The sequence below is a fragment of the Oncorhynchus clarkii genome, chromosome 3, assembly GCF_045791955.1.
Source record: "Oncorhynchus clarkii lewisi isolate Uvic-CL-2024 chromosome 3, UVic_Ocla_1.0, whole genome shotgun sequence".
Classification (NCBI taxonomy): domain Eukaryota; kingdom Metazoa; phylum Chordata; class Actinopteri; order Salmoniformes; family Salmonidae; genus Oncorhynchus; species Oncorhynchus clarkii.
In genome coordinates, this window is record NC_092149.1 from 32,221,466 (window position 1) to 32,247,265 (window position 25,800).

Here is a 25,800-nt window from a genome sequence, read left to right on the forward strand (position 1 = left end):
TCACACTGCTGTGCCAAACAGAGTTGAGTCAAGCTGTAGTGAGCTGGCCTGGTTACACATCTACTAAAGCTGTTGGAACGGTGCTAGAAGAAAACGTAAGAGTCAGTTTGGGTGTGATTTGGCCCCATAGTGTGACTCAGGCATGGGTATTATCTCAGAATGACCCGAAGGTAGCTGGGAGGGTGGCCGGAAGTAAAAGTGGACCCACTCACCCTTTCGTTGCGGTCGGCACAGAAGAGGCGGGTGTGGTGGCGTTTCTGGACCACGATGTAGGTGATGCCGGGCTGGTACTCCTTCTCTAAGCCAATGCAAGCCTCGCGGATGGCCAGCAGCTCGTAGTACAACACCTGGGGTGGGCAGATGGATAAAACAGGGTTCAAAACATCCATTATTGACGATATGACTTTGAATGTCCTCCATGTCCGTTACGGGCAAGTTTTTCCTAGTTCGCACCAGTTGAGGCGGATGATATAGGCCTCAACATTGCACCCTTTCACCACCATCTGACAGCGTGACAGGTAAATAAGTCATGTTTTGGTCACAGTCATGCATGTTATTCTAATGTCCTCTTAGTGGACCTTCATGATGTGCCTCAATGGTTTACTTACACAGATAGGACATCTACCTAACTTTAACAGTTTATTTAAAGAGGGACAACATTTGACATGCAACCTTTGACCCTCTGGTTTCTGATGTTCTGGAGGTGGAGAGAGACTTACATTTTCTTGTCCTCAGGACAATCACTCGGTCTTTACTCACCTGTCTGAACTGGCCCTCTGACACGCCGTCCCTGTAGAAGATGATCCTGGTGGGCTTGTAGCGGGTCGACTTGTAGAACTGGATCAGCAGCTCTCGGACCATAGAGGCCAGATCCTGGATCACCTCCTGCCTGGGCCTCTGGACCCGGACTGTGGCACAGTACCTGCTGGGGTGGGCGTCCATACTGCCCACCACCTGGAGAGAGAGAGATGTAATAGAGAGAAACAGGGTGAGAGAGAGTGTGTGTGTGTGTGTGAGAGAAACAAACCAGCGCTGTACAAATTGATTAGCTCTGCACAAACATTATGAACTTGAATGCAGTGGCGATACAGTATAGACAAAGCCACAGAAGTCTCAAACATGTAGTCCTCAGGCCAGATGAGGCCCGCGAGCCTATTTAATGCAGCCTGCGGTTGTCTCAGTAAATGTGGACCATGGTTGCAATAGTAAAAAAATATATAAATGTGGCCCCTGGGCAAAATGAGTTTGAGACTACTGGTATAGGCCAATAGGAGTTAAGTGAACTCACTGCAGCAATGGAGGGCTTCTTCCCGTCTCCAGCAGGGGGGTGTGTAACGTCCGCCCCCAGGAAGATGATAGGCTGCTGGAATACTGAGGGTCTGGGTGGAGGAAGAGAGAAGGACCAATGAGGACAGAGTTCAAACAAAGGTTCTCTAATATGATTAAAGGTTTAGATTTCACACAATATGTACATGTATGTCAATCATAAATTGGAAGACACTTGATTAGGAGATTGATATTGATGGAATGTGTACAAATAAAATAAACATTCTCAAGACCAATACACACTTTGTAGGCCTAACAAAGTTAATTTACTGTTTAAAGGGATGCCCCGCTTCACAGGTCTAAAAAAATAAATACATTTGAACAATTAATTTGATTCATATGAATGATTCTTTGACAAAACAAACAATTCACTACGTGATTTTAGTAGTTGGGATTCGGTTCAATCGCGGTGATCGAATCATGTGAATCAAAAAAAAAAAAAAAAAATGGTGAATCGCAAACAGTAATTTTAGCTGTAGCCTCCCTTTTGGAATAGGTGGCGACAAAACTTGTTTTGTAGCTACTTCAAGCTGATTTATGCACACTTCTAAAGGAAGATAAATATGACTAGATTAGAAAAGGTACATACATTTCCAAAATAAAATGTGCTCGCTTTAGCCAAATAAAAATATTTGTTTGGTCATTCGACAGTCCTATCCTCCAGCCACAGTGGCCACGTACCGTTGGTGGGGCACCAGGATATTGTTGATTCCCCCCAGCTTGACGTTGATCTTGAGGCAGAGGTTGGAGAGGGTCTGGGGGGACGTCTTCACCACGTTCTTCACCTGGACACACTGAGTGGCCATTCCTAGGAGAGTGTCTCCCACCCTCTTCACCTCCGCTACACAGGACCAGTAACAGGAAGTGATCAATCAATCTCTGTGCAATTAACAGTCAGATTAGGAAAGTAAAGTACCACCTATGCGTTAAAGGGAAAGCATTGGTAGATACCAGACAGATGTACACCGTCTTAACACACAACAGCACACATCCCTTATCGAAGCTGCTTTAGCAACACAAGAGTTTCAAAGAATAGCAAATGCTTTGGTTGAAGTATTATATAGATACAGAAAATGTTCGACCGTGAATCAGCACGGATAAGGTGATTCCAATGAACATCATGTGAATACGTACAGTTGAAGTCAGAAGTTTACATACACTTAGGTTGGAGTCATTAAAACTCATTTTTCAACCACTCCACAAAATGTCTTCTTAACAAACTATAGTTTGGCAAGTCGGTTAGGACATCTACTTTGTGCATGACACTAATAATTTTTACAACAATTGTTTACAGACAGATAATTTCACTGTATCACGATTCCAGTGGGTCAGAAGTGTACATACACTAAGTTAACTGTGCCTTTAAACAGCTTGGAATATTCCAGAAAATAATGTCATGACTTTAGAAGCTTCTGATAGGCGAATTGACATCATTTGAGTCAATTGGAGGTGTACCTGTGGATGTATTTCAAGGACTACCTTCAAACTCAGTGCCTCTTTGCTTGACATCAATGGAAAAGTCTTGCTCCCAAGGATGAACCATTTCCAAAACGCCTGAAGGTACCATGTTCATCTGTACAAACAATAGTACGCAAGTATAACCACCATGGGACCACGCAGCCGTCATACCGCTCAGGAAGGAGACACATTCTGTCTCCTAGAGATGAACATACTTTGGTGCGAAAAGTGCAAATCAATCCCAGAACAACAGCAAAGGACCTTGTGAAGATGCTGGAGGAAACAGATACAAAAGTATCTATATCCACAGTAAAACAAGTCCTATATCGACATAACCTGAAAGGCCGCTCAGCAAGGAAGAAGCCACTGCTCCAAAACCGCCAAAAAAAGCCAGACTACGGTTTGCAACTGCACATGGGGACAAAGATTGTACTGATCTGATGAAACAAAAATATATAACTGTTTGGTCATAATGACCATGCTTATGTTTGGAGGAAAAAGGGGGAGGCTTGCAAGCCGAAGAACACCATCCCAACCGTGAAGCACATGGGTGGCGGCATCATGTTGTGGGGGTGCTTTGCTGCAGGATGGGCTGGTGCACTTCACAAAATAGATGGCATCATGAGGAAGTAAAATTATGTGGATATATTGAAGCAACATCTCAAGACCAAGTTATAGCTTGGTCGCAAATGGGTCTTCCAAATGGATAATGACCCCAAGCATACTTCCAAAGTTGTGGCAAAATGCAGGGACAACAAAGTCAAGGTATTGGAGTGGCCATCACAAAGCCCTGACCTCAATCTTATAGAATATTTGTGGGCAGAACTGAAAAAGTGTGTGCGAGCAAGGAGGCCTACAAACCTCACTCAGTTACATCAGCTCTGTCAGGAGGAATGAGCCAACATTCACCCAACTTACTGTGGGAAGCTTGTGGAAGGCTACCCGAAACATTTGACCCAAGTTAAACAATTTAAAAGGCAATGCTACCAAATACCAATTGAGTGTATGTAAACTTCTGACCCACTGGGAATGTGATGAAAGAAATAAAAGCTGAAATAAATAAATAATTCTCTCTCCTATTATTCTGACATTTCACATTCTTAAAATAAAGTGGTGATCCTAATTGACCCAAGACAGGGAATTTTTACTAGGATTAAATGTCAGGAATTGTGAAAAACTGAGTTTAAATGTATTTGGCTATGGTGTATGTAAACTTCTGACTTCAACTGCACACTACCTTTTTGTCCATTAAAATAACATCAAATTGATCAGAAATACAGTTTATACATTGTTAATGTTGTAAATGACTATTGTAGCTGGAAACGGCAGATTTTGTGGAATATCTACATAGGCGTACATAGGACCATGATCAGCAACCATCACTCCTGTGCTCCAATGGCACGTTGTGTTAGCTAATCCAAGTTTATAATAAAAAAAAGGGTAATTAAGCATTAGAAAACCCTTTTGCAATTATGTTAGCAGAGCTGAACATGGTTGTGCTGATTAAAGAAGCAACACAACTGGCCTTCCTTAGACTAGTTGAGTATCTGGAGCATCAGCATTTCTGGGTTCGATTACAGGCTCAAAATGGCCAGAAACAAAGACCTTTCTTATGAAACTGTTGACGTTGAGACTAATGTTTTGCGGGTACTGTTTAATAAAGCTGCCAGTTGAAGACTTGTGAGGCGTCTGTTTCGAAAACTAGACACTAATGTACTTGTCCTCTTGCTCAGTTGTGCACCGGGGCCTCCCACTCCTTTTTCTATTTTGTGCTTTTCTTTCTTTCTTTCAAAAACAAGGACATTTCTAAGTGACCCCAAACTTCTGAACGGTAGTGTTTATCTATGGGTGCCGCCTACCATAGACTGGGGTCTTTCCAGGCAGGATGACGATGATGAGCTGCAGTCCAGAGTAGGTGTTCTTCAGGTGCCTGAACATGGGCTCCACACTGTCGGCTCCCTGGGCGTATTTACAGAAACACGGCTGGCCCTGGATGGGCATCCCAGCATCCTTGGAGATCTTACGCAGCTGGTCTGTGAAACCCCTGTAGAAGGAGGTGGGTAATGGATGGAGGAAGAGAGAGGGATGCAGAAGAGAGTGATGGAGGAATTAGGGAGGGAAAGAGGAATGAGGGAGGGAAAGACAGTAATGGAGAAATGAGGGAGGGGGAGGAGGGGAAAAGGAAGGGTTGTAAAGACCAAATATAATCTGGTTGGTTAGGGAACGGTTTAGTAATGTAATCCTTGAGAGTCGCTGTGTAAATCCTAAGGTTGTATCAGAGGCGTAGAGGACAAACTAATTACACAAGGATCACTTTCTTATCTGGAAGGCCATCTTCAACAACACATCCGTAGCAGGGAGGTATTCCTTTCTATATATCCCTGTGGCTATGTGAAAAGCTGCTTCATGAATAGGAGGGGGGGTATGTTTATTAGGCAATAAATGGAAGAAAATGTACTGAAACAGGGCAGGACTACCTGGACCAATAAGAAATGCTCATTTTCGTTTTCCATTGAACATTTTGCCAAGGTGTGCCCTAACGAGCATAACCCAGTTGTACACATAGTAAGTGGGTGAAACAGATAAGACTGGTAGGTTCTTACTTGAGGATCTCCTCGCGACACTGCCTCTGTGTGGCAAAACATGCGATGGCCCACATCTTGATCTCCACTCCCGTGTGGAACTGTTTGCCCCTCATGTCCCACACCCCGTGACTTGGGGTGGCCACCGTCCGGTTCTGAAACCACAGTGTAGTACGGTTGATCTGCTGCGTAGTGTACACACACACACACACACACACACACTTCTGCATGCACACACACTTGTTTTTCATATCCTTGTGGGGACCTAACATGTATTACCATTAAAAACCCTTACTCCAACCTTAACACCTAACCCTAATTGTAAGCCTAAACCTAACCCCCAAGTTTAAAATAGCCTTTGTTCTCAGAGGGATCATTATCTATGTTTTATAATCCTTGGAGACATTTGGGGATTTCAGGTCCCCACGAGGATAGAAAACCAGTGCACAGTAATCACATACACCCAATGGAGTAGGACATGCTGTACAGATTCAACAGTCAAAACACTTCAGAAAGTCATGCAGGCACACATGTATAAATTACACAGAAAATAATTGTGTGTAGACACCAACACTTATTGGATACATTTAAAGCAAAACACACATGAAAAAGTGTGTGAACCCTTTGGAATTACCTGGATTTCTGCATGAATTGGCCATAAGATTTGATCTGATCTTCATCTAAGTCACAACAATAGACAGTGTGCTTAAACTAATTAACACAAATTATTGTATTTTTCGTGTCTATATTGAATACATAATTTAAACATTCGAAGTTTAGGTTGGAAAAAGTATGTGAACCCCTAGGCTAATGACTTTTCCAAATGCTAATTGGTGTCAGGAGTCAGCTAACCTGGAGTCCAATCAATGAGACGAGATTGGAGACGTTGGTTAGACCTGCCCGATGACATTTAAAAAATAATAAATAAAACATCTCACAAAATTTGAGTGCAAGAAGCATTGCCTGATGTGAACCATGCCTTGAACAAGAGATGTCTCATGACCTAAGATTAAGAATTGTTGACTTGCATAAAGCTGGAAAGGGTTGCAAAAGTATCTCCCAAAGCCTTGAAGTTCATCAGTCCATGGTAAGACAAATTGTCTATAAAAATGGAGAAAATTCAGCACTGTTGCTACTCTCCCTGGGAGTGGCCGTCCTGCAAAGATGATTTAGCATTCTGCACCTTGCAATGAGGTTAAGAAGAATCTTAGAGTGTCAGCTAAAGACAGACAAATCTCTGGAACATGCTAACATCTCTGTTGACGAGTCCACAATACTTAAAACACTAAACAAGAATGGTGTTCATGGAAGGACATCACGGTAGAAGCCAATGCTGTCCAAAAAAAAAACATTGCTGCACGTCTGAAGTTCGCAAAAGAGCATTTGGATGTTCCACAGCACTACTGGCAAAGTATTCTGTGGACATATTAAACTAAAGTTCAGTTGTTTAGAAGGAACACACAACAATATATGTGGAGAAAAAAAGGCACAGCACATCAACATCTTGGGGCGGCAGGTAGCGTAGTGGTTAGAACGTTGGACTTGTAACCGAAAGGTTGCAAGATCGAATCCCAGACCTGATAAGGTCTGTCCCTTCGTTCTGCCCCTGAACAGGTCAGTTAACCCACTGTTCCGAGGCCATCATTGAAAATAAGAATTTGTTCTTAACTGACTTGCCTAGTTAAAAAATAACAATAATAATAATAATACAACTTTTAAAAAACCATGTTAAACTATTGGAGGGAGAATCATGGTTTGGAGCTGATTTGCTGCCTCAGAACCTGGAAGGCTTGCCATCGTAGACAGAAAAATGAATTCCCAAGTTTATCAAGACATTTTGCAGGAGAATGTAAGGCCATCTGTCCGCCAATTGAAGCGCAACAGAAGTTGGGTGATGCAACAGGACAACGACCCAAAACACAGAAGTAAATCAACAGAATGGCTTCAACAAGAAAATATGCCTTCTGGAGAGGCCCAGTCAGTCCTGACCTCAACCCGATCGAGATGCTGTGGCATGACCTCAAGAGAGCAGTTCACACCAGACATCCCAAGAATATTGCTGAACTGAAACAGTTTTTTAAAGAGGAATGGTCCAAAATTCCTCCTGACCATTGTGCAGGTCTGTTCCCCAACTACAGAAAACGTTTGGTTGAGGTTATTGCTGCCAAAGGAGAGTCAACCAGTTACATACTTTTTCCACCATACTCTGAATGTTTACACAGTGTGTTCAATAAAAACATGAACATATAATTGTTTTATTCTTTTAAGCAGACCATTTGTCTATTGTTTGTCATTTAAATTGAGATCAAATCACATTTTATGACCAATTTATGCAGAAATCCAGGTAATTCCAAAGGGTTCCCTCATACTTTTTCTTGCCACTGTATTTAGGCATAACATGTATAGACTGAAAGACACAGGTGCAGTGTTTTAAAATGTTTTCTTTTCTTTTCAAAACAGCTTCAAAAAGGTCAATTTGAGCATATCAACACTGAAACTCAAAATTGTATTGCCCTTAACCTTTACATTAACCCTTCAAGGTGAGACAATAGAGGTTGAAATTAAATTTTTTGCATCTACTTTTTGATATTTAATATTAGTACTTTCAAAAAGTAAACATATATTTTGTTTATCATACTACCATCAAAATGTCATGAATTTTAAAACACATTTTTTTTTAAACATAAATCATTTCAAAGCTCACTACATTTAAAAAAGGCCATTACAAACTGGACTACAGAGCCTTTGGAAAGTATTCAGACCCCTTGACTTTTCCACTTTTAAGTTATAGCCTTGTTCTAAAATTGATAACTTCAAAAACAATCCTCAGCAATCGACACACAATACCCCATAATGAAAACAGGTTTAGAAATGTTTGCATAAGTATTCAGCACCTTCGCTATGAGACTCAAAATTGATTTCAGGTGCATCCTGTTTCCATTGATCATCCTTGAGCTGTTTCTACAACTTGATTGGAGTTCACCTGTGGTAAATTCAATTGATTGGAAATAATTTGGAATGGCACACACATCTATATAAGGTCCCACAGCTGACAGTGCATGTCAGAGCAAAAACCAAGCCATGAGGTCGAAGGAAATGTCCGTAGAGACACGATTGTGTCGAAGTACAAATCCGGGGAAGGGTACCAAACTATTTATGCAGCATTGAAGATCCCCAAGAACACAGTGGCCTCCATCATTCTTAAATTGAAGAAGTTTGGAACCACCAAGACTCTTCCTAGAGCTGTCCGCCTGGCCAAACTGAGCAATCAGGGGAGAAGGGCCTTAGTCAGGGAGGTGACCAAGAACCTGGTGGTCACTGAGAGCTCCAGAGTTCCTCTGTGGAGATGGGAGAACCTTCCAGAAGGACAACCATCTCTGCAGTACTCCACCAATCAGGCCTTTATGGTAGAGTGGCCAGACGGAAGCCACTCCTCAGTAAAGAGCACATGACAGCCTGCTTGGAGTTTGCCTAAAGGCACCTAAAGACTCTCAGACCATGAGAAACAATATTCTCTGGTCTGATGAAACCAAGATTGAACTCTTTGGCCAGAATGCCAAGCGTCACGTCTGGAGGAAACCCTGCACTATCTGTACGGTGAAGGATGGTGGTGTCAGCATGATGCTGTGGGGATGTTTTTCAGCTGCAGGGACTGGGAGACTAGTCAGGATCGAGACAAATGAACGGAGCAAAGTACAGAGAAATCCTTGATGAAAACCTGTTCCAGAGCGCTCAAGACCTAAGACTGAGGGCGAAGGTTCACCTTCCAACAGGACAACAATCCTAAGCACATGGCCAAGACCATGCAGGAGTGGCTTCGGGACAAGCCTCTGAATATCCTTGAGTGTCCCAGCCAGAGTCCGGACTTGAACCCGATCGAACTTCTCTGGCGAGACTTGAAAATAGCTGTGCAGCAAAGCTCCCCATCCAACCTGACAGAGCTTGAGAGGATCTGCAGAGAAGAATGAAAGAAACTCCCCAAATACAGGTGTGCCAAGCATGTATCGTCATACCCAAGAAGACTCAAGGCTGTAATAACTGCCAAAGGTGCATCAACAAAGTAATTAACCTGTCTGGGAATGGGATTCCGCTTGCCAACAGCCAATGAAATTGCAGGGCGCCAAACATAAATCAACAGAAATCTCATAAATCTAATTTCTCCAACATACAAGTATTAGGCACCATTTTAAAGATAACATTTTCGTTAATCCAGCCACAGTGTCGGATTTAAAAAATGCTTTACAGCGAAAGCTCCACAAACGATTATGTTAGGTCACCACCAAGTCACAGAAAAACCCAGCCATTTTTCAAGCCAAAGAGAGGAGTCACAAAATGCACAAAGAGATAAAATGAATCGCTAACCTTTGATGATCATCAGATGACACTCATAGGACTTCATGTTACATACGTGTGTTTTGTTCGGTAAAGTTCATATTTATATCCAAAAATCTAATTTTACATTGGCGTGTTACGTTCAGTAGTTCCAAAACATGCAGTGATTTTGCAGAGCCACATGAATTTACAGAAATACTCATTATAAATGTTGATGAAAATACATGTGTTATACAGATAAACTTCTCCTTAATGCAACCGTGGTGTCAGATTTCAAAAAAACTTATGGAAAAAGCATAATCTGAGAACGGCGCTCAGAGCCCAAAACAGCCAAAAGAAATATCCGCCATGTTGCGCAGTCAATATTAGTCAGAAATAGCATTATAAATATTCACTTACCTTTGATGATCTTCATCAGAATGCACTCCCAGGAATCCCAGTTCGACAATAAATGTTTGATTTATTCCATAAAGTCCATCAATTATGTCCAAAAAGCTTCTTTTATTAGGGCGTTTGGTAAACAAATCCAAATGCACGTTCAGGTCCAGCCGAACGTCGGACGAAAAGTTAAAAAAGTTATATTACAGGTTGTAGAAACTTGTCAAACTAAGTATAGAATCAATCTTTAGGATGTTTTTATTATAAATGTTCAATAATGTTCCAACTGGAGAACTCCATTGTCTGTAGAAAAGCAATGGAACGAGAGCTACCTCTCATGTGAAATGAGTCAAACAGCTCTCATCCGGCCCCCCTTCACAGTAGAAGCCTGAAACAACATTCTAAAGACGTTTGACATCTAGTGGAAGCATTAGGAAGTGCAAAATGACCCATACCCCACTGTGTATTCGATAGGGGCGGAGTTAAAAAACTACAAACCTCAGATTTCCCACTTCCTGTTTGGATTTTTTCCTCAGGTTTTTGCCTGCCATATGAGTTCTGTTATACTCACAGACATCACTCAAACAGTTTTAGAAAATTCAGAGTGTTTTCTATCCAATACTAATAATAATATGCATATATTAGCATCTGGGACTGAGGAGGAGGCAGTTCACACTGGACATAGACACCACAAAAGGAAGCTAAATTGAGTCATAGCACAGTGTCATCACGATCTGTACTATGCATTCTCAAAAAATAGCAGTAAAGAAAAATGATGTAGCCGTGTTAGCATTGAGCAAAGACTACTAGCTTATATTAATCCACACAGACAAGCCTGTTCTCAGAGTGTCTTTGAGTAACCGTGCCGACCTAGGATCAATTTTGTCTTTGAAATCACTATGAATAAGATAGGGACCTGATCCTAGATCAGCACACCTACTCCTAGATGATTCACAGAGAGAAAAGACAAACAGATAAAATCAAACCAAAGCAAGGGGGTTAGTTCCCTCATATAGCAAGGGTAGGTAGCATGTCAAACAAACAGAGTATGGAGCGTGATTTAAAGGAAGGGTACCATAAAGTGCTCTGTGCTCACCCTGCCGCCGTATTGCAGCATGGGGGCAGGCAGCACGCGCCCCGTCACGTGGGCCATCTCGTCGCGCACCTTGAACTGAAACTCCTGCACAAAGGGGTCAGACTCGTAGTTGGCACTGCGCACCTGCAGGGGTCACACACAGAGACAGAGAGAGGGTGAGAAAGGGGTGTTTAGGGTGGTGAGGTAAGTTGGTATCCAGAAGACTCGGACAAAACATTGGCTTGTTCTCGGTCCCAAGAAACAACGAGATCTTCTGTTGGATCTGACAATTAATCTTGATGGTTGTACAGTCGCCTCAAATAGAACTTACGAACATATCAAGACTATTTCAAGGACAGCTTTTATCCATCTATGTAACATTGCAAAAATCTGAAACTTTGTCCAAACATGACGCATAAAAATTAATCCATGCTTTTGTCACTTCTAGATTAGACTACTGCAATGCTCTACTTCCCGGCTACTTGGATAAAGCACCAAATAAACTTCAGTTAGTGCTAAACACTGGTTCTAGTCAAGATTCTAGCAGCCAAGAAATGTGATCATATTACTCCAGTGCTAGCCTCTCTACACTGGCTTCCTGTTAAGGCAAGGGCTGATTTCAAGGTTACTGCTAACCTACAAAGCATTACATGGGCTTGCTCCTACCTAGCTTTCCAATTTGGTCCTGCCGTACATACCTACACGTACGCTACGGTCACAAGACGCAGGCCTCCTTACTGTCCCTAGAATTTCTAAGCAAACAGCTAGAGGCAGGGCTTTCTCCTATAGAGCTCAATTTTTATGGAATTGTCTTCCCTACCCACGTGAGAGACGCAGACTTGGTCTCAACCTTTAAGTCTGTACTGAAGACTCATCTCTTCAGTAGGTCCTACGATTGTGTGTAGTCTGGCCCAGGAGTGTGAAGGGGAATGGAAAGGCACTGGAGCAACGAACCACCCTTGCTGTCTCTGCCTGGCTGGTTCCCCTCCCTCCACTGGGATTCTCTGCCTCTAACCCTATCACAGGGGCTGAGTCACTGGCTTACTGGTGCTCTTCCATGCCGTCCCTAGGAGGGGTTGCGTCACTTGAGTGGGTTGAGTCACCGACGTGGTCTTCCTGTTCGGGTTGGTGTCCCCCCCACCCCCTTGGGTTGTGCCGTGGCGGAGATCTTTCTGGGCTATACTCGACCGTGTCTCAGGATGGTAAGTTGTTGGTTGAAGATATCCCTCAAGTGGTGTGGGGGCTGTGCTTTGGCAAACTGGGTGGGATTATATCCTGCCTGTTTGGCCCTGTCCGGGAGTATCGTCAGACCGGGCCACAGTGTCTCCCGACCCCTCCTGTCTCAGCCTCCAGTATTTATGCTGTAGTAGTTTGTGTCAGGGGGCTAGGGTCAGTCTGTTATATCTGGAGTATTTCTCCTGTCTTATCTGGTGTCCTGTGTGAATTTAAGTACGCTCTCTCTAATTCTCTCTCTGAGGACCTGAGCCCTAGGACCATGCCTCAGGTCTACCTGCCTGATGACTCCTTGTTTCCCCAGTCCACCTGGCAATGCTGCTGCTCCAGTTTCAACTGTTCTGCCTGCGGCTATGGAACCCTGACCTGTTCACCGGGCATGCTACCTTGTCCCAGACCTGCTGCTTTCAACTCTCTAGAGATCGCAGGAGCGGTAGAGATACTATGCGTGATCCGCTATGAAAAGCCAACTGACATTTACTCCTGAGGTGCTGACCTGTTGCACCCTCGACACCCACTGTGATTATTATTATTTGACCCTGCTGGTCATCTATGAACATCTTGGCCATGTTCTGTTATTATCTACACCCGGCACAGCCAGAAGAGGACTTGCCACCCCTCATACCCTGGTTCCTCTCTAGGTTTCTCTGGCCTTTCTAGGGAGTTTTTCCTAGCCACCGTGCTTCTACACCTGCATTGCTTGCTGTTTGGGGTTTTAGGCTGGGTTTCTGTACAGCACTTTGTGACATCAACTGATGTAAGAAGGGCTTTATAAATACATTTGATTGATTGAAGGCAGTGTCATTCATAATGCACTAAAAACAAAAGAAATCAAACTACTCCTATTAGAAACACTCAACTTGCCCAAAAATAAAACACTTTCATTTGGTGCGGAATGCCCTAATGAATACAACCCAGGTTTGAGCATGTTTTGATGTTGAGACAACTCACGTTTGTAGCTCACATTGTCCCCAGAATTCTATCATACGAAACGTCCTGAAATAACCTTTAGAACATTGTCAAACTTCCCTCTCGGATTGTCCAATCCTTCTGCATCTTTCACACAGTTATTCCGCCCACAGTTACTATTTGCTGACGGTTCTCTGCATCTAAATTAAAAGTCAACAGCGTCTCGGTCTCTGGCAGTGTACTATCAGCCAGAGGTATGTTTTAATCCCAGGTGGGAGATGGGGAATCTGTTTAATTAAGTGACAGCGGCAGAACAGCAGCAGAGGCTGAATGAGATGCTATCTGATGGAGTCTAACGGCGTCGGTGGCAGCCCATCTCATCCTCCAGAAAACACCATGGCCAGGCATTGTGCTGGTGACAGCTAGCCACCATGCTGCAACAATGCCATCTCCGACCTGGCATTTCACTGACCTTAATCAACACTGACCTGGGCCCGTATTCATTAAGCGTCTCAGAGTAGGAGTGCCGATCTAAGATCAGTTTAGCCTTTTAGATCATAATGTACAAGACAGGGTACCTGATCCTAGATTAGCACTCCTACTCAGACGTTTTGGCAAACCGTATTAATATTACCTCCAAACACCGGTTGAGGGCATTACAAAAATAATGATCGACAATGTCATAAAAAAATATATTTGTATTAATTTATTCATACTATTTTATCCTTCCACAAGATATAGTCTCGACAAAAATCTATGGTTGCTACCCAAGCCGGCTGGTCATTTGTTCTATCGGTTGGGTTGCCAGCGACCCAGTCGTTAAGTCTTTTGTTCTACATCTATGGATGCAACAGTCGTTTGTTCTAAATGTTCCGTTGCCATGATGGCTGGCAACGTTTTAATCCCTAGCGAGCTAGCCAGCCAACTTTGACTGGCATTCACGTCAAACAGTGTAGCCAGAATACAGCAAACTAGCTGCATTTCCTTTTTCCCCCCCTATTGACATTTCCTCATATACAGTACCAGTCAAAAGTTTGGACACACCTACTCATTCAAAGGTTTTTATTAATTTTACTATATTCCACATTGTAGAATAATAGTGAAGACATCAAAACTATGAAATAACACATATGTAATCACGTAGTAATCAAAAAAGTAGTAACTAAAAACAAATCAAGATATATTTTTCAATGTAGCCACCCTTCGCTTTGACAGCTTTGCACACTTGGCATTCTCTCAACCAGCTTCATGAGCTAGTCAGGAGGTGTGATGGTGCTTTGCTGGTAACACTGATTTATTTAGAATTCAAGGCACACTTTACCAGCATGGACACCACAGCGAGATGTCATCCCATCTGGTTTGGGCTTAGTGGGAGTATAATTTGTTTTTCAACAGGACAATGACCTAAAAACACACCTCCAGGCTGTGTAAGGTCTATTTGACCAGGATGGTGAGTGATGGAGTGCTTCGTCAGATGACCTGGCCTCCACAAATCACCCGACCTTAACCCAATTGAGATAGTTTGGGATGAGTTGGACCGCAGAGAGAAGGAAAAGCAGCCAACAAGCGCTCAGCATATGTGGGAACTCCTTGTAGACTGCTAGAAAAGCATTCCAGATGACAACCTCATGAAGCTGGTTGAGAGAATGCCAAGAGTGTGCAAAGCTGTCATCAAGGCAAAGGGTGGCTACCTTGAAGATAGTTTTGATTTGTTTAACACTTTTTTGGTTACTACATGATTCCATGTGTGTCATTTCATAGTTTTAATGTCTTCACTATTATTTATACAATGTAGAAAATAGTAAAAATAAAGAAAGACCCCTTGAATGAGTAGGTGTCCAAACTTTTGACTGGTACTGTATATATCCATAAAAATGATGCGGATTCATGATTTCGACTGGCTGAGAAAAGTTGCCAGCCCGTCTCGCCCCAACACGTTCATTACCAAAGGACAACTGGAGATCGAATTTCAATATTGAAACAATGTTGCAAATGTCAGAGAGAGACAAAGGTTATTACAAATCTCCATTGTTGAGAACTAAATGCTAGTCAAAAAGAAAATGGGATATAATGTCTAGATGCTTTTTAATAGTGGAGGCGGAACTGACGAGACAGTGGATTACGCAGTCACATGGAACAGAGGAAATAGGCATTTCAACTCTATAGATTTAGCCGGTGTCAACTTGTGGAATAGACAACGCCTGGAATGGGGTTAACCAATCAGCATCCAGGATTAGACCCACCTGTTGTATTAAAATAAATAAGCCTCCGTGCCACCAGGCGAAACCACTGACTCACCAGTCGGCTGATCTCCTCCTGTCTGTCAGGTGCAGAGCGAGCCGTGGCTTTGATCATAGTGGACGTCTGATTATCTGTCAGTTTCTTGATACAGCGCTGCCCTGCTACTATGTTACACACCTGCAGGGACACAAAACAAAAAACCATTGAGTATATTATATAAGCAGGGATTTCCTTCTCAAGTACAGAAAGCAACTGGATTGAATGTTTCTCACCTCCAGGGGCAGGTAGGTGTGCTTCTGCTCCTGCCCCACCTGGAGGCAGGGCAGGTGGGGATACTTGAGCTGTAGGCTGTACTTCTCTCTGAAGTACTGGGCCACTGTGCGCTCCACCGTTTGACCATTCTCCAGCTGCAGAGGGAACCTGACCACAACAGGTCGATGGAACGGCAAGGGTTAAGAACATCTTCAACATTGAAAGGAGCTGTGCAAGAGGGGCTTGTCTGGGTCTATGTAGACTATATATAACTGTTAAAAGACAAGGTTTTCAACAGCTCGAGTCTTCAATTTCTAGTTAAAACAGTGAAGATATAGAAACGGCCTCACAAAGCTATCAAAATGTTGAGCATCAGTAAATACTGGAAAACAAAGTAGTAGCAGCAGATAAACAGCTGCATGTAATAGCATATTGGCCAACGGTGACTAACACCCATTGACCTCAAGACAAGGACCTGACTCAGACATTTTGTGGTTTGGGTGAATTCTTGTGAATTGGTCATCCTACATTTAAGTGCATGCTCCTCTCTCATCCCATCCCATCACGCCCCACACCCCACACATACAACCACACCCCAGGCTCCATGCCCGTCTCCCAGTCTCTCTGGCCTCTCCCTAGTCCCACTCCACCTCATCTACGTCTAGTCCCAAACCACCATCTCTCTGGGGCGCTTTTGACTCACGTTTGATGGCTGGCGGGCCGACGGGTCACATTGCAAACACGGTACTTCCTCCGCATGGTGCCACAGTGTGTGACCTCCACCTTCAGACCTGGACAGGACAGTGACCGCTTTTATGACCTCAGGGACGTGGGAATAACAAACTTGTGTACAAAGGCACCCCCAAATCCTAGTTTACATCCGCATTCACGCACACAGACAAAACGCACAAAAAACACTACCTTTGATTTCTTTGGTGAATTTGACCCGGTGGGAGTCTGTGAGAGGTCGGGGCTGCTCGTCTATGTTGTGGATGTCCAGGACCTCACACATGAACTGGATCACTGGCTGGGCTTTGTAGAAGGCCGTGGCAGACACTGCAGGACAGACAGAGCCATCAAAAACAAGACTCGATCCCACTCATTCAGATTTACCCATCACTGGCACTACCTGCCAAAGCCGAGAGTAATCTCACTAGCTATTTACTGTAGATGCAAAATGTGAATTGATCTTGATCTGTCAAATACAGTCGGAAGTTTACATACACCTTAGCCAAATACATTTAAACTCAGTTTTTCACAATCCCTGACATTTAATCCTAGTAAAAATTCCCTGTCTTAGGTCAGTTAGGATCACCACTTTATTTTAAGAATGTGAAATGTCAGAATAATAGGAGAGAGAATTATTTATTTCAGCTTTTATTTCGTTCATCGCATTCTCATTGGGTCAGAAGTTTACATACACTCAATTAGTATTTGGTAGCACTGCCTTTAAATTGTTTAACTTGGCTCAAACGTTTTGGGTAGCCTTCCACAAGCTTCCCACAATAAGTTGGGCTCATTCCTCCTGACAGAGCTGGTGCAACTGAGTCAGGTTTGTAGGCCTCTTTGCTCGCACACGCTTTTTCAGTTCTGCCCACAACAGTTCTAAAAAGGTTAGGGCTTTGTGATGGCCACTCCAATACCTTGACTTTGCTGTCCCTGCTTTTTGCCACAACTTTGGAAGTATGCTTGGGGTCATTGTCCATTTGGAAGTCCCATTTGCGACCAAGCTTTAACTTCCTGACTGATGTCTTGAGATGTTGCTTCAATATATCCACAATTTTACCTCCTCATGATGCCATCTCTTTTGTGAAGTGCACCAGTCCCTCGGGTAGCCAAGCACCCCCACAACATGATGCTGCCACCCCTGTGCTTCACGGTTGGGATGGTGTTCTTCAGCTTGAAAGCCTCCCCCTTTTCCTCAAAACATAATGATGGTCATTATGGCCAAACAGTTCTATTTTTGTTTCATCAGACCAGAGGACATTTCTCCAAAAAGTACAATCTTTGTCCACATGTGCAGTTGCAAACCATGGTCTGGCTTTTTTGTGGCGGTTTTGGAGCAGTGGTTTCTTCCTTGCTGAGCAACCTTTCAGGGTATGTAAATATAGGACTTGTTTTTACTGTGGATAGAGATACTTTTGTACCCGTTTCCTCCAGCATCTTCAAAAAGGTCCTTTGCTGTTGTTCTGGGATTGATTTGCACTTTTCGCACCAAAGTGCGTTCATGTCTAGGAGACAGAACGCATCTTCTTCCTGAGCGGTATGATGGCTGCGTGGTCCCATGGTGTTTATACTTGCGTACTATCATTTGTACAGATGAAAGCGGTACCCTCAAGCGTTTGAAAATTGCTCCCAAGGATGAACCAGACTTGTAGAGGTCTACAATTTTTTTCTAAGGTCTTGGCTGATTTTTCCTTGATGTCAAGCAAAGAGGCACTGCGTTTGAAGGTAGGCCTTGAAATACACTGCTCAAAAAAATAAAGGGAACACTTAAACAACACAATGTAACTCCAAGTCAATCACACTTCTGTGAAATCAAACTGTCCACTTAGGAAGCAACACTGATTGACAATAAATTTCACATGCTGTTGTGCAAATGGAATAGACAACAGGTGGAAATTATAGGCAATTAGCAAGACACCCCCAATAAAGGAGTGGTTCTGCAGGTGGTGACCACAGACCACTTCTCAGTTCCTATGCTTCCTGGCTGATGTTTTGGTCACTCTTGAATGCTGGCGGTGCTTTCACTCTAGTGGTAGCATGAGACGGAGTCTACAACCCACACAAGTGGCTCAGGTAGTGCAGCTCATCCAGGATGGCACATCAATGCGAGCTGTGGCAAGAAGGTTTGCTGTGTCTGTCAGTGTAGTGTCCAGAGCATGGAGGCGCTACCAGGAGACAGGCCAGTACATCAGGAGACGTGGAGGAGGCCATAGGAGGGCAACAACCCAGCAGTAGGACCGCTACCTCCGCCTTTGTGCAAGGAGGAGCAGGAGGAGCACTGCCAGAGCCCTGCAAAATGACCTCCAGCAGGCCACAAATGTGCGTGTCTGCTCAAACGGTCAGAAACAGACTCCATGAGGGTGGTATGAGGGCCCGACGTCCACAGGTAGGGGTTGTGCTTACAGCCCAACACCGTGCAGGACGTTTGGCATTTGCCAGAGAACACCAAGATTGGCAAATATGCCACTGGCGCCCTGTGCTCTTCACAGATGAAAGCAGGTTCACACTGAGCACATGTGACAGACGTGACAGAGTCTGGAGACGCCGTGGAGAACGTTCTGCTGCCTGCAACATCCTCCAGCATGACCGGTTTGGCAGTGGGTCAGTCATGGTGTGGGGTGGCATTTCTTTGGGGGGCCGCACAGCCCTCCATGTGCTCGCCAGAGGTAACCTGACTGCCATTAGGTACCGAGATGAGATCCTCAGACCCCTTGTGAGGCCATATGCTGGTGCGGTTGACCCTGGGTTCCTCCTAATGCAAGACAATGCTAGACCTCATGTGGCTGGAGTGTGCCAGCAGTTTCTGCAAGAGGAAGGCATTGATGCTATGGACTGGCCCGCCCGTTCCCCAGACCTGAATCCAATTGAGCACATCTGGGACATCATGTCTCGCTCCATCCACCAACACCACAGACTGTCCAGGAGTTAGTGGATGCTTTAGTCCAGGTCTGGGAGGAGATCCCTCAATAGACCATCCGCCACCTCATCAGGAGCATGCCAGGCATTGTAGGGAGGTCATACAGGCGCGTGGAGGCCACACACACTACTAAGCCTCATTTTGACTTGTTTTAAGGATATTACATCAAAGTTTGATCAGCCTGTAGTGTGGTTTTCCACTTTAATTTTGAGTGTGACTCCAAATCCAGACCTCCAAGGGTTGTTAATTTGATTTCCATTGATAATTTTTGTGATTTTGTTGTCAGCACATTCAACTATGTAAAGAAAAAAGTATTTAATAAGAATATTTCATTAATTCAGATTTAGGATGTGTTATTTTAGTGTTCCCTTTATTTTTTTGAGCAGTGTACATCCACAGGTACACCTCCAATTAACTCAAATTATGTCAATTAGCCTATCAGAAGCTTCTAAAGCCATGACATAATTTTCTGGAATTTTCCAAGCTGTTTAAAAGGCACAGTCAACTTAGTGTATGTAAACTTCTGACCCACTGGAATTGTGATACAGTGAATTATAAGTGAAATAATCTGTCTGTAAACAATTGTTGGAAAAATTACTTGTGTCATGCACAAAGTAGATGTTCTAACAGACTATAGTTTGTTAACAAGGAATTTGTGGAGTGGTTGAAAAACGAGTTTTAATGACTCCAAACGAAGTGTATGTAAACTTCCGACTTCAACTGTACATCACGCCAGAAACAGCCATTTGTCATCAATCATCAGCCATCATCATTTTTTGCTATTTAGGCTTATATCTCAGACCAAGTACAGCAGCACAAGGCCTGCTTCATAGCCAGGGACACCACCTAAGTACCTCAGGGAAGTGACATGCCAACATGGCTCTCAAACATGAAATAAAACCTAGGAGGAACATCCAACATCCCTCTGGTTTTATGTGCCGTTAGAGGAAGCTGGCCCCTAGATGAAGGCCCTAATGCTTTTTCCACCTGAATGGAGAGATGAGTAGAGAGGAAACAGATGCTTCACTGATACTGGGCTGACGTCACAGTGACGTCAGGGCCACATCTGACAGCGACAATCGGAGCATACACGCGATTAGAAATGATGTGGAGTGCAGGTGATGGTCACTCTCCTCAGAGACAGTAGGGTTGTCATCCCCCATAAACAGGAAATTACATCAGAAATTTCATGTATGTTTTGATGCTTGTGATAGTGCTGATACTCTACTCTTGGGAGTATGAAAATGAAAGGGTTTTAAATAGCACCCATTTTTGTTTGTTGCTTACAAACACACACTTTCTTGGTGTTGCTGTATCTTCAGCTAGGGTGTGTGTGTGTGTGTATGTGTGTGTGTACATATACAGTGCCTTGCGAAAGTATTCGGCCCCCTTGAACTTTGCAACCTTTTTCCACATTTCAGGCTTCAAACATAAAGATATAAAACTGTATTTTTTTGTGAAGAATCAACAACAAGTGGGACACAATCATGAAGTGGAACGATATTTATTGGATATTTCAAACTTTTTTAACAAATCAAAAACTGAAAAATTGGGCGTGCAAAATTATTCAGCCCCCTTAAGTTAATACTTTGTAGCGCCACCTTTTGCTGCGATTACAGCTGTAAGTCGCTTGGGGTAGGTCTCTATCAGTTTTGCACATCGAGAGACTGACATTTTTTCCCATTCCTCCTTGCAAAACAGCTTGAGCTCAGTGAGGTTGGATGGAGAGCATTTGTGAACAGCAGTTTTCAGTTCTTTCCACAGATTCTCGATTGGATTCAGGTCTGGACTTTGACTTGACCATTCTAACACCTGGATATGTTTATTTTTGAACCATTCCATTATAGATTTTGCTTTATGTTTTGGATCATTGTCTTGTTGGAAGACAAATCTCCGTCCCAGTCTCAGGTCTTTTGCAGACTCCATCAGGTTTTCTTCCAGAATGGTCCTGTATTTGGCTCCATCCATCTTCCCATCAATTTGAACCATCTTCCCTGTCCCTGCTGAAGAAAAGCAGGCCCAAACCATGATGCTGCCACCACCATGTTTGACAGTGGGGATGGTGTGTTCAGCTGTGTTGCTTTTACGCCAAACATAACGTTTTGCATTGTTGCCAAAAAGTTCAATTTTGGTTTCATCTGACCAGAGCACCTTCTTCCACATGTTTGGTGTGTCTCCCAGGTGGCTTGTGGCAAACTTTAAACAACACTTTTTATGGATATCTTTAAGAAATGGCTTTCTTCTTGCTACTCTTCCATAAAGGCCAGATTTGTGCAATATACGACTGATTGTTGTCCTATGGACAGAGTCTCCCACCTCAGCTGTAGATCTCTGCAGTTCATCCAGAGTGATCATGGGCCTCTTGGCTGCATCTCTGATCAGTCTTCTCCTTGTATGAGCTGAAAGTTTAGAGGGACGGCCAGGTCTTAGTAGATTTGCAGTGGTCTGATACTCCTTCCATTTCAATATTATCGCTTGCACAGTGCTCTTTGGGATGTTTAAAGCTTGGGAAATCTTTTTGTATCCAAATCCAGCTTTAAACTTCTTCACAACAGTATCTCGGACCTGCCTGGTGTGTTCCTTGTTCTTCATGATGCTCTCTGCGCTTTTAACGGACCTCTGAGACTATCACAGTGCAGGTGCATTTATACGGAGACTTGATTACACACAGGTGGATTGTATTTATCATCATTAGTCATTTAGGTCAACATTGGATCATTCAGAGATCCTCACTGAACTTCTGGAGAGAGTTTGCTGCACTGAAAGTAAAGGGGCTGAATAATTTTGCACGCCCAATTTTTCATTTTTTGATTTGTTAAAAAAGTTTGAAATATCCAATAAATGTCATTCCACTTCATGATTGTGTCCCACTTGTTGTTGATTCTTCACAAAAAAATACAGTTTTATATCTTTATGTTTGAAGCCTGAAATGTGGCAAAAGGTCGCAAAGTTCAAGGGGGCCGAATACTTTCGCAAGGCACTGTATACATATATATATATATATATAAAATGTCCCCTGGTGAGATAAAACAGAACTTTGGCGCCTATTTGCTTTCGCGCTCTTATAGGGCCTATTCTCCTCACAATGACTAATGAAAAAGAGAATAATTTGCAGACGGCTGGACTTTTTCTGCCTTTTGGTGGCGAATGGGCGATGGGCTAGACGAAGCCAAATGATTTGCGAGAGCGGGAAAACCGCCTGAGAGAGAGGCACTAAGGCAGAGAGAGCAGTCAAGCACTCCCCAAAACAAAAGCAGCCCACCAAAATCGCTCCCAAACACAAAGCGCCCCTCAGATCCCTGCACCTCAGTCTCCACAGCAACCGCCTAGGCAGTTCTCACAAAGCAAGAGACATACCCCCCCCACACCCCCCCAATCCACCGTCTACAAAGGCTATGGCCAGCCCACCCACCTATAACCAGAACCATCCTTCCAAACCACCCTGTGGCCAGCATGCGGCACAACACCCACTATGTAGTCCTCCCATATTAGGTAGAAGTTGCCCCAAACACTGATACAGGTTTGGGGCCTGTGTTCATAAAGCCTCTTAGAGTAGGAGTGATGATATAAGATCAGTTTAGCCCTTTAGATCACATTGAATAAGATTACATGGACAGGGGGACTTGATCCTAGATAACAACTCCTACTCTGATCCATATGGCCCCAGATTATTCTTTCATCCCCCTAATGGCTAAGGTTAGGATTGGTGGCAACGTGATGTGCGTCGTCCTCACCGTCAATATTGAGCATCATCTTCCACATGGCGGGGCGTACAGACTGGTGGAAACCAAACCACACCTCTCTGCCCCCTCCCAGGGGATGGTCGTAGCCCTCTGGGGCTGAGAAGAAGGAGCGGCCCACTGGAGTGTACCTGGAGAGGGGGAGGCGAAATAGAGAGATAGAGAGGGGGGAGAAGAGTGAGAGAAGAGAAACAAAATAAGGAAAGAGAGATAGAAGGGGGACAGACAGGAGAATGGGGAAGTTAGTTTCCACAACCTGGACCAGAATCTTGGTCAATAGCGCTTTGCACAGTGACAGTCTGACAACAATCTATTTTTCAATTGACACTGAACATCAATGAAACGAGAGGGTGAAAACTCCACACGACCTTATCGACATCCTATCACTGAGCGGCAAAGACTAATTAATAACAACATTTGCGTTTCCTAGAAAGTCCTGGACACATTCTGTCAATGCAGTAGCCTGAAGCTATAGCAAACATAGCCTTATGGCAGGTGTTTTTATTTAAGACTTGGTTTTGGTAGGCACGCTGATAACGCATTGTTTTTGAGTGAAGTCAGGTATGAAGGCATAGGTAGTCACTATAAACTTGATTTCCTGACTGATTATCGTCAGGCCATAAAAACAAACCACATTTTGATTTGCAAGGGCATACATTCAGGCGTTTCATTACCAATGTGGCACTAAGCAGAAGTGAGTCCTCACTGAAATTCAGTACTTTATTTGTCATTAAGAAATTATCTTGGAATAAAATCAAGTCTACCAGGCCAGCAAATTAAATATCATATGTGTTTATTAGACCTACATCTTCAGTAAATAAATCTGCCTCAAAAGTTAAAAAAAATAAAAGAAGTGTAGCAGAGTTGAGTCGTTTACGTTTAAATCAGTTTGCTGAGGATTCCAGGAATACATGCATCCTGTTTATCAAATAATTACCCCAATCACATAGTTATAACAATCCGTATTATAACCACTTGGGCGGCGACTGTCTAACTCACTTCATGGAGGGCAGGTGTCGCAGCACCACGTCCACAGCGTGTACTGGGTTGGTGCTGATGGGCTTGTCCAGCTCCAGGGGCTCAGGCACGCTGCGGCCGGTTAGCACCTCGTGCAGCATGTGCCAGCTCACCAGAGACACAAACTTGATTGAGACCTTAAAGGGCCGGTCCTTGCCCCCTTCACCCGGTAGAGTGACATCCAGATCCACCTGTGTGTGTGTGTGGGGGTTGGGTTAGAGATGTGTGTGCGTGCATTAACAGATCAAGAAGTGTGGGAGCGTGAGTGAGAGTGTGTTTTCAGTCTTGTGGGAGCCCCAGATAGGTTTGACTGTGTGTGTGTGGCTGGGTGTCAGTCTACATCCATCTTACCCCTGCGGTTGCCACAGGCAGCGGGTTGGCTGTGTACAAGCTCCTCTTCCCATCGTAGACTGGCCGACGATCCCCAAAGATGGTAACCTTGAAGTGCTGCACCATGGAGTCCACCACCTCTCTACAGAACACAAAACAAGTTGACCTCTTTAGACTTGTCCAATGGTCTGCAACCTGTGGCTCTGGAGCCGCATGCGGCTCTTTATCTGCCCATACGTGGCTCTGTAATTAGTGTTCAAAGTAATAATAATAAATAAAACACAAGTCGAATAAAACATGAAATTAACCACATGAACAACCCCTAATCTGATACCATGTGAAACATTTTGGAGATCCTAGCAAAAGGCAAACTCTGTTATTCTAAGCGTACCTGTTGACGCGGCGCGGGCACTTCTCTGGCTTGATGTCCACCTCATAGAGGTAGACGTCTATCTTGGGGATATCCACCTGGAAGCAGTTGGCCAGCAGCTTGATGGGCTTTCCCATGGTGCCATAGCCAGGCCGCCGTGGCACAGTGAATAGGGGCTGGGCTCCAACGGCTCCTAGAGATGGGAGGGGAGAGAGAATGGAAAAGGGGAACAATCATTCCATTTCCATTACAACAGACCAGTTCTTGGAGGAACAGGCTTATATTAGTAAATTGCTCAAATCAGCTTTGTAGTGGCCCTTTTGACAAAAAGTAAGGTCTCAATCACCCTGTGTGTCAAGAAGATAGAGATGTTGGCTGAAAGAATCTACTGGAAGGAACCACTTTAGAAAGTACAGACACAGCGAGGAATACTATGGGGGGAATAAAGGTTTGGTTTCACTATGAAAAATTAAACCCAACAGAAACAAAACACCCAGACACGTGTGTGTGTGTGTGTGTGTGTGTGTGTGTGTGTGTGTGTGTGTGTGTGTGTACACACAGCGGTGCTTCCCACACATTGCCACCCCCAGGCACAGGATGTCTTACACAGGAGTCACTTTAACCCAATAGACAAGAGTTATTTTAAAAACACCCCGATGTGCCACACTCATCCCAGTGCCATTTTGAGTCTTCCGTCTCGTGGGCCGCCCATCAATGTCGAAAAAAATAATAATAATAAAAATAAAACATTTTTTTACATTTTTAAATGTAATTTTTTTAATCGCCTTTTGAAGCGTTGCGCTGATTTAGCCGAACATTTGCTGACGTTGTTGTTCAGATGGCCTACGTGAGACGCTGAACTATTGCGCAACACTCAGTCTAACAACTGAGTACAGATGAGTTCAGTATGCTGT

At 43.8% G+C, this 25,800-nt stretch overlaps 1 protein-coding gene across 2 annotated transcripts in view; it reads right to left on the reverse strand.

Annotated features, from left to right (window-relative positions):
- LOC139393339 (protein argonaute-3) overlaps positions 1–25,800 on the reverse strand; it is a 46,511-nt gene that overhangs the window by 9,605 nt on the left and 11,106 nt on the right. Inside the window, exons 2-16 of one of the 2 annotated variants that reach the window (XM_071141976.1) lie at positions 24,908–25,079; positions 24,538–24,658; positions 24,169–24,377; positions 23,164–23,300; positions 16,708–16,842; positions 16,490–16,577; positions 15,807–15,954; positions 15,592–15,711; positions 11,152–11,295; positions 5,388–5,521; positions 4,644–4,828; positions 2,008–2,167; positions 1,289–1,379; positions 760–954; positions 213–347 (exon numbers count right to left, since the gene is read on the reverse strand). In XM_071141976.1, coding sequence (XP_070998077.1) covers positions 213–347; positions 760–954; positions 1,289–1,379; positions 2,008–2,167; positions 4,644–4,828; positions 5,388–5,521; positions 11,152–11,295; positions 15,592–15,711; positions 15,807–15,954; positions 16,490–16,577; positions 16,708–16,842; positions 23,164–23,300; positions 24,169–24,377; positions 24,538–24,658; positions 24,908–25,079 — 2,174 coding nt within the window. The remainder of the gene's footprint in view (positions 1–212; positions 348–759; positions 955–1,288; positions 1,380–2,007; positions 2,168–4,643; positions 4,829–5,387; positions 5,522–11,151; positions 11,296–15,591; positions 15,712–15,806; positions 15,955–16,489; positions 16,578–16,707; positions 16,843–23,163; positions 23,301–24,168; positions 24,378–24,537; positions 24,659–24,907; positions 25,080–25,800) is intronic. The other variant, XM_071141977.1, reaches the window with a different exon arrangement.